The sequence below is a fragment of the Cygnus atratus genome, chromosome 15 (genome assembly GCF_013377495.2).
Source record: "Cygnus atratus isolate AKBS03 ecotype Queensland, Australia chromosome 15, CAtr_DNAZoo_HiC_assembly, whole genome shotgun sequence".
Lineage (NCBI taxonomy): Eukaryota > Metazoa > Chordata > Aves > Anseriformes > Anatidae > Cygnus > Cygnus atratus.
The window spans coordinates 9,248,127-9,265,796 of record NC_066376.1 but is presented as its reverse complement, the minus strand read 5'-3'; the positions used below and the strand labels follow the sequence as shown (position 1 = coordinate 9,265,796).

The window sequence follows — 17,670 nt, the reverse complement described above, 5'->3', positions numbered from 1 at the left end:
AAAGGCTATCTGGAAGGCACTCAAGCTCTGGGCGAGAAGGATGGAAAAAAAAAAGATACTAGTAGTGATGTGCTGATCATTCATAAACTCAAATAGAGAAATACGTAGAACGTGCATGAACATCAGTCAGGTGGTTCAGGAAAGCCTTCGTCCTGCATGTAGTTAGTTGATTTTCTTTGATGGTCTTGCATGTGTGCCTGGTTCTGTGCAGTTGGACATTTGGAAGGAACTTGGGAAGGTTTTGTTATGCAAGTGCTTTTTTGTTGCATTCATTGTTAAGTGTGCACATGATCTAGGCTTAGAGATCATATAAAGTCAAATTTATGAAAGGAAATCAGTATTTTAAGTAATGCATCTCATAATTTTAACATAAAGCACGTAGGTTGCTTTAAAATTGGAGAAAACAGCTGCACATTACACATCATTACAGGTTAATTTTTTCCCTATTTTTATATTTTTTGTTGCAGTGGTAAGGGTGCTCAGAAAATGTCATTTTAAAACTAATATTTTGAAAACAGTGAGTTAAATCTCAAACCCCCAGTGAGATGTGTGATACTCCCATGGCAGAGATGGACAAACCAAGGTACAACTGGGCTGAGCTCCCTCGCAAAGCCTCCTTAATAAATGCACTAAGAGATCTTAGATGAATTCAAGCACAACTCTTAACTGTTAATTTTGAGTGTAGTCCCTGCATATGCTGCATCCTAACAAACAGACGTGCAGACCCTTACCCAGGAAGTGGTTCATGAGAGTACAGCATGAAGCTGCATCGTTTCGGAAGAGTTATGAGTGTGCTACAGTGAAGCACATGCTGTTAAATGCTTTACTGGATCAGACTCACAGCTAACGTGCTGTAATATGGTGTGGTTGATAAGATCCTATATAATTTAAGCACTTCTGATGAAATTGCTCTATAAAATAATCGGAAATTGAGTAGATTACTTTAAACTTAGCAAGTAGCTAAAGAAAGTCAAAAGCAACAAGTTAAAAAGTTTTAATGAGTACATGCGGTGAGTGTTTTATTATCGTAAAAGCCCAAGGGTTTATTAGCTGATACAGGGCTGGCGTTTTTCATTAGCCACAGGCATTTCAAGGTTTCATGGGATATAGCTGGAAAACATTCCAAACAAATGAATATTCTATTTTAAAGGAATAATGAGATGTTGAGGGTTTTTATAAACTCCAAAGTTTGCTAAGCCAATATCTCTAATTAGATGAAGGAACTCTCTATAGATGCTTTGCATCAACGACTGTGCACACAGCAAATGTTTTAAGCATTTACATATCAAATACTGCTGGCAGCGTTTTGGCTGTGGTCCAGAGCTGGAGATAGTTTTAATCACATTTGTTCATTAATCCTTGGTGGAATTCTCTTATATATGGTCTCTTCAGGATTTTCATTTAAGCATGTGCTGCCTGTCAGTGGTAGGCTTATTTATTTATTTTATGAATGACATCTGAATCACTGGATTCCTATAAAATGGGTTGTGGAGTGTCTCAAGAAGCAGACAATGGAGTTTTCTCCTTTTCTCTCAGTAGATCTCTTTTGTGCCCAAGCATTTCTGTACTATCACCAGGAAGAGGTTCATTCAGTGGTGTGACATTTAAAGAGGACTTTCACTCTCCTGTGACTGTTAGTTCTTTCCTGTTCCTTAGGAGGCAGACAGTAGTTGAATGGGAAGCAGTAATCGAAAGTACAGTGGAGATGGTTGTATTGCTAATAAAACATCTGAGAGTCGCCCAACACCGGCAGAGCTGTGCTGCGAGGGGCTGTGTCCTGCGGGGTGACTGAGCAGCACCTGGGGCATCCAAACTCCTGCTTTGGGAGCCTGGGGTGTTGCACCCTGACCCTGATTACTGAACTCCTCCACAACCACTCTCTCACCCCTCTCTCCCAGCTGCTGTTGCACAGCTTTTTTTCCCTTGCTTAAATACGCTGTCCCAGCAAGCAGCATCGCTTGTGGCTCAGCTCTGGCCAGCAGCAGGTCCCTTTTGGAGCTGGCTCTGATCTGACACAGGGCAGCTGCTGGGCTCTGCTCACAGGGGCCACCCCTGCAGCCCCCCGCTGCCAAACCTTTGCCACGTAAGCCCAATACAGAGGCACGTGTGTGACTTCCCTGCCCAGGCGGCAGCGCTCAGCCCTGCAGTGCTGTGGCCAGCTGGCTGCACGGGCAGTACTTTTCCATTATCCTGTTCCTCTCTTAAACCTGACTTGAAAGACAAAACAAACAATTTAAGACAACTGCTGTTAAAGCAAAGGCGTTAAGTCACCTGCAGCCTTCCACGTGCAGTTGCCCTCTAAAACCCTATCTGTCGCTCTCATTTTTATGCTGTTCTATGAATGACTGCTCTTAGGGGAATCAGCTTCTCTGAGCAAATGCTAGTATTTATTCTGTGATGGACAGCGAGGGCTAAATATAGCCTTTTCTTTTTGATTTCAGACAGCAAAGACTTTTCTCTTTGCCACAGCCTAATCCTGAGTACATATGGGTCAGGCTTCTGGGGCAGTAGCAGGGCTCTCAAACTGCCTCCTGGGGAGAGGGATGGAGGCGACAGCACCAACACGATGGCCAGGCTGGGAATCTGGGGTCCCAAAACCAAATCCTGCAATGGGAGGTGTTTTGCTGTATTGTTCTGCTTGCATCCATGTGGTTTTATCCTCTTGCTGTAAGCATTTCCTTCTGGAAAACGTCTTGTAGGTTTTTGCTTTTTTGGGGCAAAACCATTCTATTGTTGTATCTTTTTGTTAGTTTGCGTGGGTTTACCCTCTCCTTCCTCTGTGCCCTGTGGAGGTGCAGGACTGCAGAGCCAGCCTGAGCGAAGGGAGAGGGCAGCAGGGCAGGGTTCACCCGAGCTGGGGCAGCCCCAGGGCAGGGATGGTCCAGAAGGAACTCGCCTCTTGCCACCAGCCTCTTGGCAGCAATGGCTGATGATTCACAGTGATGTGTTAGATACAGTTAAATTCTTCACTTATTCAAATCAGTGGGCTTGATCACTATTATTAAAATTTATTGAGAGGAAGGCAGCAAAATCAAATGTGATCGGCCCTTCTACTTTGAGGCCTGTGTGCATGTCTGCATGTTTAGGATAGAGTAGTTCAGCTGGGAGGGACCTACAGGGATCAAGTCCAGCTGCCTGACCACTGCGGGGCTGACCAAACATTCAAGTATGTTATCGAGGGCATTAGCCAAATGCCTCATGAACACTGACAGGCTCTGACTTCCAGTTGTGTGTTTGCCTCCATTACCCTTCATCTGCTTCATAGGCTCCTCATTGCTGCTTCACACAAGGTTGGCCTCCTCGCCCTGCTCTCCCATGCCCTCTCCACTTTTTTTTTTCTTTTTCTTTCTCTGTTTTCTGGCTGCTCAGCTGCTTTCATGACACCCACCCAGCTCTCAGCACCGTGGCACAACATAAGGTAAACACATGACAGAAATCTCAGAGCTGGGGTTTAAGCAGCATTGCCAGCAGCACCATAAATGTGTGTTCAGTGGCAAGGGTTTCTAGATTTGTTGGTTGTTGCAGCTAATTATGCACTTACATAATATTTTGCACTTGCTGTGACCAGGATGTGACTTGCCCCAGTCTCGGCACACTTATGCTCATTTTGCAGGGAGTGCGTCTACAGTCAGGGTAATTAAAAGTTTCTTTGCTCCCGTGTGTGTAGCAATAAAAAGGGCATTGATATTTTTTTTTTACCTGCCAGATTGGAAAATGTGTAAGAGATAAAGTCTCTGGAAAGTCTCCACATTGACTTCTTCCACACGTTAACATTACATCAGGGACAAAAGCATTACCAGCCAAAATCACAATTCAAATAAAATTGCTGCTTGGGGAGAGGAGTTGCAAAGATACTGGTGCTTGCAGCAGGCTTTGCCCTTTCCATCTGGAGGAGTGTGGAACCAGGACAGCAGATCTGGTTTAAACAATTTTAAAGCTGCATTTTAATTTTCTTGTGCTAGCTTTTCATATTCCAACATCATAATTCACACATAACCACATCTGTGATTAAAGCGAGTTACAGCTGCCTGGAAGGGGTAGCAGTACGCAGTTCTCAGCGGTGATGTTTGTGTGCATCAGCAGACACATGGGAAAAAAAGAAGAAAATAAAATGATGCCAGAAAATGATATGGGACTTGGGACATCAGCTGATGCTGATCCTTGAAACTGTTACCTTTTCTCTCCTATTGCTCTGAAGTATAAACCAGAGGTTGGGATTTTTTTGCCCTTTTAGGTTTTCTTTATGTAATAAAACCAATTTAACAAGTCATGAGTTTTAGGGCAGGGTGAGCATTTAGATTACAAAAGGTGAATAGGAACAGCCCTTTATGAGGATGTAGCCAAAACTCTTTCAAGTTTCAAGTGCACTGGAAGAAGGCTGTTTTCGCTCCGCTGTCCTGTTCCACCCATTTGTTACCCATTTCCATCTTCTTCCCTCTTAGAAAAACGGGGTGGGTGCAGCCTTCTGGAAGGAGCTGGTGGAGGCTGCTGCTTCGGGGAGCAGCTCTGAACGAGACCTTGCACCAAGTTCAGCTGGTGCCTCTTCTGTTCAGCATCTCAAAATGTGCATTCCTCTCTGTTGAGGACTGTAGACTTTAGTCTTTAATGATCTTTTAATATTTTTCTTAATATTTTTCCCACAAGCACTCTATGTCAGAAAGCATTTTTCTGTGTGTGCGTTACATGAAGTACAAGGTGCATTGCGGGTGCTGTGTCAGTAACAATTTCAAGTGATGAACCTTCTCCTAGTGTCACCACTGGATTTCCAAATAGGGCTTTGGCATAATCAATAACTTAGAGCTTAATCATTTCTCCTCGTATAGCAGTTATCTTATACTTACACACTGCTTATTCTCAAAGTTCCACTGCAAGAGAGAGGGATTCTGTATGGACAGAATTGCAGTAGGGCTCTGGCTTATGCAGTGAGAAGAGATTAGTGTGTAATTCATATTAATGACTGGGTGCTGCTTGCCCAGCTCCCATGCCCTGCAGTGTCACATACGCACAAACCATTCCTGCTGGCTCGTTGGTGAGGCCATAAATCTCCAGTTCAGCCAGGGCAGATACTGCACAGAAACAGAGGTACAGAAGTCGCCCTTTTTTTCATCTGATTCCCACACAGAATCAAGCTAATTGTTCCCATACGTGTGTGCTGCCAAAAGTTTCTGAACATTTGATCCAACTTAGTCAAACTGTTAAGCAATTGTGTAAGTTTTGTCTTATGAATAGCCCCATTGAAGTGGGTGCTATCCTGTACATCCTTCAAGTTGCCCATGCGTTAAAGTACCTTGCTGAATCCAGGACATTTATGTTACCCTTCACTATCTTCCAAAAGTAACAATTGCTTGTTTTTCTTTTTCTTGGAATCTCCAAACACTTTCTTAATCTATTTTCACAGCTGTAAACTAAGGGGATCTCTGCTCTTTGCTTGGATTAGTCACTAGGGCTAGGAGGATTTGTTTAAAACCAGCGAGGCCAGCACTGCCTTTTGTTCTCCGCAGCACTGGGCTGTGGTGGTGCGTGGGGAGGTGCTCGTACCGCGTCCCGGGCAAAGCTGCCAGGGTCTCCAGGCAATGCAAACACCAGTGTTTTTGCTGCCCATTTTCCAGTTCAGCTCCCAGTGTACACGCTGTGAGCTGAATTTACTGCAATGCTAAGCCATGTATGTGCAGTTATTGAGTCCCAGGTGACACTGCTTACACCCTGGGACACCTGAGTCCCAGGCCGGGGGCTGCTCATGAGAAAATGCTAGTGGCTGGCCTTGCTCTTCTTGGGCAATCTCTTCTGAGCTCCGTTCTTGCTGTAGGTCTCACCTTTACCTTTCTTGGTCCTTCAACCCTTGGTCCTGACCCTAGGCTGAGCCCCAGCCCGGGAGCTCAGCCACGGTCCCAGGTCAGGCAGTGCCAGGGCCAGATCGCGGGAAGCCCTGAGGCTGCTTTGTCTGAGGCCGTCCATCCCCTGAGCCCTACCCCACAGAAGAGGAGCAGAGGGACCTTGGTGAAGGTCCAGTGGAGATGGATCCCACCATCCCAGCTGCACAACTTGCTCTTCTTCATCAGTGAAGTCAAAAATACCTTGTTTCCTTTTCAGTCTTTGCTTTTCTTCCTCTCACAGACACCCCCACTACGCGCAGTCTCTCTCCACGGTTGGGATTCCTGGGAGGTTTGCTTTCCCCTTTTACTCCACGTGCTGCACGTCTGAAAACCAGCACGTTTCCTCTCCCCTTCCTACTCTCACATTCCCTCCCTGCTAACTGCACAGGTACTCAGCTGAGTAATTCTTCTCCCGGGTGCCTCGCCCTCCGAATTTGCTTAGTGACAGAAGGAAATAAAAGCGGGAGCAGTGCGAATGCGTTCATCACCTCCAGCCTCACGCACTGGCTCCAGAAAGACTTCTTCCTACATCTGTATTCATGCTGCTACACACTAGGGAAACTGATAGAAATGTAATATGTATATTAGTGTGCATATTAGCATGAACTGCTCTCCCTCATCCCCATGACTTTCTGATTTCCTCCTTAGGAAGGAAATATTAGGAATGTGCTGTCCTTGTTACTTTCTGTTGCGCTGTGATGGTTAGTAAAGGCTTTTGTGCCAGGTTTACGCTCAGTGAATTATCCCTGAAATCTGTGGAGCTCCAGCAGAATTTAATTTGGCATCGTGGAGTTGATGTTGCTCCCAGTGATGTCTTCGGCTGGAAATCTCGGCTTTCCGTTGCCTCACTTAGATTAAAAATAGGCCCACGCCTTTAGTAGTGCTCAACGCGTGCCAGAGGCATTGTCAGTAACGAGTGCCAGCAGCACTGTGACGGCGCTGCCACCGTGCATGACGAAGTGTGGTAGCAGCCTGTGCCAGGGGCATTTAGGAAATATACCCCTGAAGGCAAAGTTTCCAAGGTGGTGAGGAGGATTTTAGCAGCTGCATTAGCATCTGTGGCGTGTTGAATACCTTTGATTTTCTTTTTAATATGGTGCGGTGGAATAATTTGGAAGTAGTGCGCAGCATCCTCGTGGTGTCAGGGCCAGAAGAAGTGTTTTGAATGAGAGCTTAATAGAAATTCACTGTGCTCCCATGCTGAGCACAGAATTGGTTGACCGCATAAATCTGAATGTCAAATAGCTAGAATGTTTTACCAAATGGAAATGTGATGTTTTATTTCCATGTTGTCACCACACAAAAAGAAGCATACTTAAATGACAAAGAGTAAAACTCTGTATAAAGTTATTTTCTAAAAAATATTTTATTAAAAGTTAGAAGCGTGATGCCACCATTGTTTTCAGGGAGTGGAAAGATGTCAATTATGAATTATTTTGAGAGCTAAAACCCAGGTGGGCATTTATAAGAGGTATCTAAAAAGTGAGAATGATTAAAAAGCTTGCTTAGCAGCCCTGAGTCCAAGTATATTTGGTAGAGCACTGCTCAGCAGCACACTGTAGGTAGGTGAGCAATCTATAAATGATGTTTTATTGAGTGGTGTTACTTCGGTTGATTTGATTTTTGTCCTGTAAGAAAATTGAAGCTCAAGCACTTCCAAACTTTGTTATATTTCTGAAGATCATCTTTATGTGCCAGCTTTTGCCTAGAAACTCACCCGAAGATGTCAGCCATTGAAACCATTTCATGTGGAAGCATTGCTAAGTAAATTCACTAAATGCCTATTCATCCCAGTAAGATGGAGAGTCACTGGAGCAGCAAATGTGAAAATCTGCGCAGCTTACTATACAGAAAGCAGTTTTCTGAGGTTTCCAAATTGAGATGCAGAGCCTGACCCTGGGAGGTATTAAAGCTCAGATGAGTGAGCATAGAAGGAGGGTCTCAGGCTCCTGCAGCCTGGTCACACAGGCCGACTGATGGACAGACATTCCGTTTGGTCCAGCTAAAATCAATGGTTAACTTGCTTTTTACTCATCAGTTCAATAATGACATGCTGCCTGTGGTGACAGAAGAATTTGGGTTTTGAGAAGTGGAGAGAGGTTACCAGTCTGATACCATTTCCCAGTTGTTGCAGCCAGACCTCAGAAGTTAAATGCATTTTGTACAGAAATCTTGTTTAACGTGATTTTCTGTGTCTTACACTAATAAAATGTTTTCAAGGTACAGTACTGTTGACAGCTGGCTTATCTTAGTTTTCTTGCCATCAAGTCCATTACAGACCATCGCTTAAATGCTGTTGTATCTGTAACATTGTGTTTTTGAATGTAACTCAGGAAATAAAGATCTTTTTAATATGATTTATTCTTTTTTTCCTAAATATGCTGACCTAGAGAAATAGCGAACAGTTTTGCTGCATTCTTAAAGAATTAACAGACAACAAAAGCTGCCAAGCGTAAATACGTTCTTGGACATGTTGGCTGAAATTCTGAAAATACCGGTGTCAAGTTGCCAGTCATATTAATTGGAATTAACCTTCTAAATTCCTTTGTTCCTATTAATTTTATTGGGATTTTCACATCTAGATTCTCTTGCTTTATGCAGTTCAACCCTGGCTTCTTCTCTGTTACAAGGACTAAAACAACCAAAATGCCATTAGATACTTAACCAAATTCCCTAGGAAAGATCTAGCAAAGTATGTAAAACAGGACTGTCAGGCCAGTCATCTCGCAGCTGGTTTTTCCTACTTTAAAAGTGCTGAACAGTATTACTTAGTACATACTCCGTTACAATGCTGAAAACATCTGCCAAGATTTTATATGAATTTCTGTAAGACATAATAAAGCCATACTTCTTTCCAAGCACATGTTTCTGGGTACGGGGAGACAGTGGAGTTCAGCAGCAGGATGGAAGTGTTTCAGCAACTGCATCCTTCCGCAGATGGTCTCCAAATGAGAATAAGAAGTGCATAAATTACTCTAAAGATAGTACTTTTCACTGTGTAATTTGTACATCTTTTGTTCTTTCCCTCACAGGACAAATGACCAGCTGGTAGCATTCCTGTCTAGATACCGTGATATGAACTTCTTGAAGTCACACGGCAGGGACAATGCAAGGTAAGCTGGCCTGGTCCTCTGCTATTTGGTTTTTTTTCCTCCCGCATCACTGGGAGTTTTTGCATAGCAACTGCTCTTCAGTGTCATCTGAGTTAAGAAATCCCTAGTCCAGCAAAGAGAAGCAGACCTGCTTCTGAGAACAGTTGTTGGTAAGAAGTGGCTCCTCCTGACAGTCAGTTTGCAAAGATGCTTTTGTGGAGAGGGAGATGGGAGGCAGACTGGGCTTGATCCCTGCTCAGGGTCTGTCACAGATGGCAGTTTCAGGAGCTGTACTTGGGGAGGAGGTGCGCACATGAGATTTTTCTTTGTTCTCATCTCCACTGCTTCTGTGCTAAACAGTTTTTACATGTGAAAATGATAGCTTTCTGACTCGTTTCTCAGAAATTGATAGTATTACAAGCTATGCCCAAGCAAGCATCTAGAGCCATTTGGAAGCTCCAGAAACCCTATCATTTCATGGGGCTGGGAACACACAGAGGAGGAGTAATTAGACAAAAATAGCTGTTCCAGGTCTGCACAGCACCTTGCTGACCACTCTCACAGAGATGGTTTATCGGCTGTAGTAAAATTTCCAAAAAAAAGGGGGTCTGCAGCAAAGGCTTGTGCAAGCAGAGCGTCTCTGTGAGCTGTGGGATGTGCCCTTTCCCGCTCAATGGTAATGCCTATAGCTCTGTGCTTACAGGGAGCAGCAGTGACCAAACATGACATTTCTGAAGCTTTAAACAACCTCTGCAGCTGGAAAACCTTTCTCATTTGATTGTGGTGCTCCTCTTTTCCTCTTTATTGATAGCTGTGTACCGTAACACCTATCCTGCATCAGTTCCAGTGACTCCATATGCTGAGTCCCAGTAGCTTTGTGCCAAAAAATATTGTTTTATTCCACCTGGGTCACCAGGTTATCTCTTTATTCTGTAAAATGTCAAGCATGCTGTAAGGCTGGGTTCAGATAATGTACAGAGAGAATGTGAGACATCAAGTCGCATGTTCAGTGCCACGGCTAGGTAGAATAGTGTACAGGTCTCTCCTATTGATGGCTCTTGCTCTTGTCACTGGATTTATCAATTCTGTCATGTTCTGGTTTAAATGAAGTCCTCATGAGCATTCATCTTGTGCATGCCGAAATTCTGTAGCAGGTAGTGAAAATAGCACTGTGAGGAATAATATTTAAATCAGAGTCAACAGTTTTCCCAGGAGAGTCCCCGGCCTGGGAAATGCAGAGTGTCGGAGTGATTGGCAGGCTTAGCTCTGGCTGGCAGCAGTGATCGACAGCGGAGCTGAGTAAAAAAGGAAGGAGGAACGGCTGGGGACAAGCAGTCGGTCCCTTACGCCTTCCTGCTCCTGTGGTGCACCCAATTCTTCTCCAATTCCCTGAGCTGGCTAAGGAAAATAACTAATGAATTATGACGTGCCTGCAACAAGCTGGTTGGAACATGCCAACCTCAGCTAGGTTAGAACAATCTAGGTCAATTAAACACACTAATCTGGTATTAATTTAATAATAAAATGAGCTAATGTGCCACTTGTCCTCTGCTCAGAGTAATAACCACACATTTATTAGTTCAGTGGTTCTCTTTTACTCCATAAACAGTTAAATACCTTCTAGCCTATTACAACACATCAAGTTTTATTTTTTCTCCCGGATTTCTAACAGAAGTTCTCTGTGCATCAGAGAGCATCACATGGGATGCCAGGCAAGTTTTGCCTCCTCTGCCTGTGTACTCCGTGAATCCCATAAGCGCTCCTGCTCTTGGCCCCTGGCTGAATGGGTCCTTTCATGTCGCCCCTTGGCAGCTCTCCAGAGTTTTTGGGGGGTGATACGCTGGGTTGATACTCTGGGGTGACATGCTGGGGTGATACGCTAGCTCCCCTCCTCCTGCATGCCCCAGTATCTGCACAGACAGTGCTCGAGCCAGCAGCTGCAGAGGCCTCTGAGTAATATTGCCATTTGGTAAAAGTTAACTCCGTGGGTGTCAAAAGCTGATCACAAAGTAGTTAGACCTCTGTGTAGCGGGTGAATTTCCAGCTCTTCATCTACATGTTGAGAGGGAAATTGCATTTAATGTGAAGATGTGCAGCCTGATCGTTGTGTTTTGGTGCTCCAGTAACTCTGGCTTGTGGAAACACACTGTCTGCCCTGCCCATTTGACAAACAATTGCCAAATGATTTCCATTTTATATCCAAGGTGTGAAAGCAGTGGTCGTGCCAGTGAGGTTTAGCCCTGTAGGTAGAAGTTATTAAAACCCTTGAACTCAAATACCTGGTGTAAGAGTGGACAGGTGGGCTGAGCCCAACGGCTGTCCCCCCATGGGCCGCTGCCTACAGCAGGGCCTGCAGGGGAGCAGAAGGGAAGGGGCAGGTGGTGGTGCTTCCCTGCAGTGTTCCCCCAGCCTCCTGGGGTCTCTGGCTGGGGAATTCCCACTGCCAAGCTTGGTGACTTTATCATTTAAGAGTCAAGGTTGTGGGTTGTTACTTTGTTGTTGCTTTTTGGTTTTGCCTCAGTTTGTCCAGTTACTTTTTAAGTTTTACCATTTCCTTTGCCTTGTCACAACCCTGTGGAAAACAAGTATCTGCTGGGGTGAATGGTATGAACAGGAGCTTAGCAAGAGCTAGAAGCAGCAGTCTAACAGTCTCAAGGTTTGGCAACAAAAAACAAAAGAAGAAGAGACCACTTTAGGAAAGGATTTGAGACACAAGCCAATCTCCACTTATTGGGCAACAGGACAGAACTTTCTCCAGAGGCATCCCATCTCTAAACAGACTTGAGCAGGGCTTTTTCTTTAAGAGGGCTGTCACTGAAGCCATGATAAGGGAGAGGACACTAGACTAGACGGGCTGACACCCCATGTACAATGATAATTTTATTGCTCTGAGGTGTTTTTCTCACAACATGGTAAACTAATAACGCAGGACCTCAGCATCTAAAATTCACTGAAAATTACGTATATCCCCTGCATCTTTCTATTTTAAGTTGTTTGTGAATATGGCTCCTAAAAAATAAGCTTTTCAACTAAGTCTGCCTTGTAAACCACAGTATATTCTCTGAATTTTAAGTCATCATAGTCTTTGGATCACACAAAGAAGAAAGAAAGATTAGAAGTGCCAGCTTAAAACTGAAATGCTCATACAGTTCAATTACAATGTACTTTGTATTCAAGCCATGTTCACAATCAGTACATGCTTTACTGCCAAATAAGGAGAGAAAGCAGGCTTCCTTTTATAGAGTGAAGTTTTCTTTTAGTTATGCCAAAGTCATTAAAAAGTGCATCGCTCTGATTTTCGTTTAGTGGCGTCAAAAAAGGGAACAGATGTGGAACTGGCTCCATAACTCAGCTGGAGAAGCATTATTTCCTTAGAGAGCTAGATGTATGAAGTGAAATTGCATACAATGGCTGGACTCGTTGCGTAGCACTTAGTGGGCAACACTTATACTTTCTCCTCTTTTCAGTGTCCTAGGCTATTAAAGGCAAAGAACAACCAAGTAGTTCTGTAAGCTGTACCAATTTGGAACACCTGGAAGATTTGTTATTTTTTTGGCAGGAACAGCACCTGGCTGATGCATTATAAAATATAAAGACAGTCAAATGTGACATCTTTGATGACAGGCAGGAAATTAAAAAAAAAAAAAAGAAAGAAAAAAAACTTGCCACAGTAGTCATTTAGGAGCAGTGTAAGCATGCTGCAAAGGTTGGATGCTGTTAAATCGTAGTAGAATCTGGAGTTCAGAGGCAGAATACAAACAGCTGAAGGAAAGGCCATTAAACGTTTGGTTCGAATCTGGGTTCTTTTCTTGTGTTCTTTGATCTCCTCATTAATGCTGTTCTTCCTAGTTGTGTTGTCTTCTTTTTGGCTGCTGGTTTCCAGATATTTTTGGAGTTGCTGAGCTGAACTGTTCAGCTTTTAGTAAGGAGCATCATGAGCCCAGCCCAGTTCTCAGAGGTTAGAGACCGTAACTCCTGAAGGGCCAGACCACGTTCCCCAAATCTCCACCTCTTTCATTCTGGTTCTGCTATGCCTGTTCGTTTCACCACCCTTTTGGACATGCCTGTATTCTATTCTGGCACACGCTGTTCATTGGCCTACTGTACACAGGGTTAATCGTGGTCTGGTGGTCAGTTAGGAAATGTGTCCCACAGTAAATGCTATTGTGCATTGCTGTGTTGATGAATCACCCTGTAAGTACCCAAACACTAGGAAAAATTTGATTTGTTATCCTTACTGTCAGAATATTTTAACCACTTAGCTCCCAGCAGAGCTTACCTTCCTGCTCGTGCAAAGTATTTGGTGGTTCATTTGACCTAAATTTTGCTCTCCCATGCTTTTTTTGTTATTTTTTTTCCTAACACTTAAGTATTCTGAAGTGCACTGACTAGAAAGATCTATTTTTGCTTGTAAGTAGTTCAACCCAACAGTTGCGTGTGAACTGTAGTGACTGAAATAGCAACATGCATCTTCTATGCAAAAAGACCGCACATAAAAATTTTAGACGTTACAGCTAGCTTTCATGTGTTCCCTCTTGCTTTATGGAAAGTGTTAGGAGTGCCATAAAGCCTTTACTGCTTCAGCTTGACAATTTGCCTCCTTGTAGGACTTTTTTTTTCCTGCTCTGTTTTTGGAAACAATGCTAAGCAGCCAGTGCAAAGGAAAACAAAAATAGGTTAAAGATGGTAGGAAGATGCAGTAAAAGCAGCCATATGTCTTGACATGGGGGGAAAATTGATTGTTCTGGTTGAATTTATTAGTCTTGATAGAGTATGCAAGAAAGACCATCCACCAATTCAGGAAGGTGCAATAAGTGAGAAGGTTTGAAGTAGCAATACCTTACATAGTGGGGTGGGAAGGATATGAAAATTGAGGTACTAATAAAGTAATCAGAAATCTGATTGCTGTCTAAGATCATTCAGCTTCACAATTCATTTTCAGTCATGTAAGTAATAACGTTTTTGTCCTTTCCTCCAAGATCCTGAAACGTTTTATAAAATAATTATAGCAGGGAGCATCCTTTTAAGTTTGCCAGATATTGATGGCCCTGTTCTACCCACGGGTAAACAGAGATTAATAGCCTGATTTGGAAGCTTGAAAATCCATATAGAAGCAACTCATACTTACTTGCCCCCATCACTTGGACAGTTCGAATCCCCATTTCCTTTTTGTTCTTTAATCATGTAGTAGCAGCAATGTGTGCCATAGCTGCTCCAGCAGCAGCATCTCATGGACAAGATGACTTCAAGCTCAGCTGCTCCATCCCAGCAGTGTTCCCAGGTGGGGACTGCTCAGTTGTGTGGGTGTTGGGAAGAAGAGGAGGTGAGGGGAAAAGAAATCATCTGGGGAAGACATTTATTGGAGACAAACAGATGGCAAAATGTCAGCTTTTGTATCATTCAGTCTGTCTGTGGTGAATTTATGCTGTATCTCTGCATGCTATTATTTGCAGTTTTCTCCCTGTTTTGCTTATTTTTATATTTAAAAAAAAACACAAACCTGAGTTGTGAGCTCTCAGATCATGAGAGTAAGCCATTACATTTTTGTCCTTGTAAAACCTGTTCCCATGTTTCTTAAAAGATACTGGAGTGAGGAGTGGTGAAAATGCAGAGGCAACTCTTTGAAGGTCCCTCTTGAGCAATGTACTCACAGGGGACTTATGAGACTGTTGTCAAAACAAGGCAATGCCTATGGGAGTTATTACTGCAAAAATAATCTCTGCAAATTTCCTACACTAAAAACAGTCGTAGATTTTATTTTTGGAACACTTGAAGAGCTTGCTCCCTGACCCTCAACATTAAAACGTTAAAAAGCATTAAGGTTTTTAAAGACTTTCTCTGAAGGAGAGTTTTCCAGCAGATGGAAATTTGGATTTTCAAAACCAGTGCAAGTTAACTCTTAGGAAAGGGTAGACGAGAAGACAATATCGTGAGGAGTGTCTTCTAAATGTCATGTGGAGATGTGATGTGATTGAAGCATTAACTGGATAGGCTGAGGAAATTGCATATGAAAGAAACAGAAACCATTTACGTAGAGTATGAGGCATCTATTATAAAGCTTGAAAAATCCAATTATGTCCTTACAGATATGGAATAATGTCCAGATAAAATGTGTATCCATCACCTTTCAGCAGCACCTCTTGTAGAATGCCCTAAACATGATATATGTTTGGTTTCCATAAAGATGCCCTTGCTTGAGAAGGACCACATGTAACAAAATATTTCAAGGTAGACTTGAAGCTTGAAAGAGCACTTCAAAATACTGTACTATTTTTGCTGCACTGTATAAAATCGAAATCTCATATTGTCCAGCATTTGTGGTATCAGGCCTGTTGTCTGAACACAGATGATTTACTTGCACACTGAGTTTAAAACTGCTTAAACATATATTGGAAACCACAGTGGTAATGCGGATTGTCAGAAAATCCTTCCGATAGAGCTGTTTCATCTCATAATTTCTTGCAGCCCAACTCCTACGTTCCCAAAGAAATGGCAGGGAGTAACGTCACTAACTGCATCTCGTAGCACTGCCTTCTTTTCCTTGGCTGTGTCACCCCTGTTCTCTGCTCTGAACTGGACCCTGGTCCTCCCAAAGTCAGCGCTGGTGCTGCTCCACACAGTGCAGTGCTCGTGTTTTAGGGCGCAGAGAGACAAATGACCAACACTGATGGTATTAAAAAAGCAATATTTCCCTTATGTTCCTAGTCAACTTCTGAGCATTTAGCACTGTGGTCAAAACTACCAACAGCATTTCAGTTTGTGTGTTTACTTACGGGTTTGGCTTATGCATGTGAAATAAGCCCTGTTTTACTAAAGCGAATCCAGTCTTTATAATTTTGTTTATGTATGTTTGTGTAGTGGCATTAAAGCTTAAGGGATTGTTAGGGTAGTATGTGTTCATAATATTTTCTTCAGAGTGAGAGAATTAAAGAAAGATAAGAAGTAATTCTGCTTTTCACCTCATAACATTCGTATTCAGGATGCCGCAATTTAAGCACATTGGAAAGTGGGTTATGTGTTTTATTTCCCCTGCTCTTTTCTTCCATCTATTTTTTCTATACCAAGAGTTTTTTCCTACCCTTTTCAAACGGCTGGCATTCTGAATTATGTACTTCCTGCACACCCAATTGCCCGTTGTATCAGGAGGAATTATTCCTAATCTTGACAAAGTAGGTACTATTGCTTTTTAACGTTATTCCCCTTTTTGAGGTTCAACTCCATTTTGGGAGGTGGGGGGTTAGCCCTGGAGGCGTTGAGCACAAGAAAAAAAGTGAAACATATTGCCAGATCACATTTTCAGGAAAGCAGATGCTTCTCTGGCACTGTGTGGACACTGCTTAAATACCCAGCTGTTAATTATTTCAGATTTCTGAAGTACTGTGTAACCCTTTGTGGAACAGAGTTACTCATGGAAATGGGGTGAACTCAGGGTTGTGTCTCAGTTGGCTGGAATTTCTTCATGTCTGCCATGGAGACCAGGATCTCTGGGCAGGGAATGAGACTGCTTTGTGCAGATTTGGATTTTATGAACTTGTTTATTACAAAGAAATATTCAGTGATTGGTTTATGGAGATATATTGTAGACTAGAGATTGCTCACAAATTGTTTGTTGCAAGCGTTGCCCCCAGGACTGTCAAATTACTGTTCTGTGCTTTCTACCTGGTCACCTCAATTGCAAGTTACTGTTTTATGCCCCCTGACAGATTGGCTCCAGTAAGAGTTTCCAAGGAGGCTGTGCAAACACTGACAGCAAGCAGTCACTCATGAACGTATAGCCATAGAAATATTTACTTGACTTTTCCCACCAAATATAGCTGACGTCTTCAAATGTTTGTCTAAAGCGAGTTGAAAGAGGAGTAGATACAGTCAAAGCAACGTGCAGAGTTTGTCCACAGGCATGAACGAGAACATTGTCGTGGTATGAGTGGAGCTCCAAGCACTGCAGGTCCTTCCTTGCTTTGACATTGACTTTAGACCTGTGATGAATTGTTTTGCTGATGTATTGGTGGCTTTTGTTCACAGTTCTTATTCTAGCGCAGAGAGTAATGATGATGAGGTCTCAGTAGGTACACCTGGTGAACAGCAAAACCTTGGCAAGAAGTTTTCTAGGCAAGAGGCCAGAAACAGGAAACATACAGGAAGAACCTTTTTGACTTAATAATGTATTCTTTCTAGACCAAAACCTTTGCGGATAAGGAAGGTGTTGCACCCTGATTGCTTCTGGTGCTTAAGAAAGTTTTATTCATTCATAGACTTTGGAAAATAAAAAGCAGCAGGACTCTTAAGATCTTACAGTGTGAGCATCCAGTAGTGGGGGTCTCAGCATCGCTGTGGCACACAGTATCACTTGGAGAAAACTCTTCAAAAGGGCGATAGTTGATTGTGATATCTTTGCTGATAGTAGGTAACTGCAGCAGTATTTATTAGCAGTGAAACATACTGCAAGAGCTGAGCTGTGCGTTTATATTCGTGTTATAGGAGCATGTGTTAAATGCCTTACAAACGCACCATGTGTTACAATCCTAGAGTCTCATCTGAAATGCATTTATAAATATTTAAATAGACAACAAAATAAGAGGAGTTTCTTAAGATACATTGCCATCGTGAGCTGCCTGGACAGTTAACAAGCTATACTCAGGGTAACAGACCATGGGCTGCAAAAAGTGCTTTTTTTTTTTTTTTTTTTTTTAAACAAACTATAAAAA

At 42.9% G+C, this 17,670-nt stretch overlaps 1 protein-coding gene across 4 annotated transcripts in view; it reads left to right on the top strand.

Annotated features, from left to right (window-relative positions):
- XYLT1 (xylosyltransferase 1) overlaps positions 1 to 17,670 on the top strand; it is a 185,402-nt gene that overhangs the window by 138,163 nt on the left and 29,569 nt on the right. For all 4 annotated transcript variants that reach the window (XM_035548728.2, XM_035548730.2, XM_035548729.2 and 1 more), the window contains exon 5: positions 8,906 to 8,986. In XM_035548728.2, coding sequence (XP_035404621.1) covers positions 8,906 to 8,986 — 81 coding nt within the window. The remainder of the gene's footprint in view (positions 1 to 8,905; positions 8,987 to 17,670) is intronic.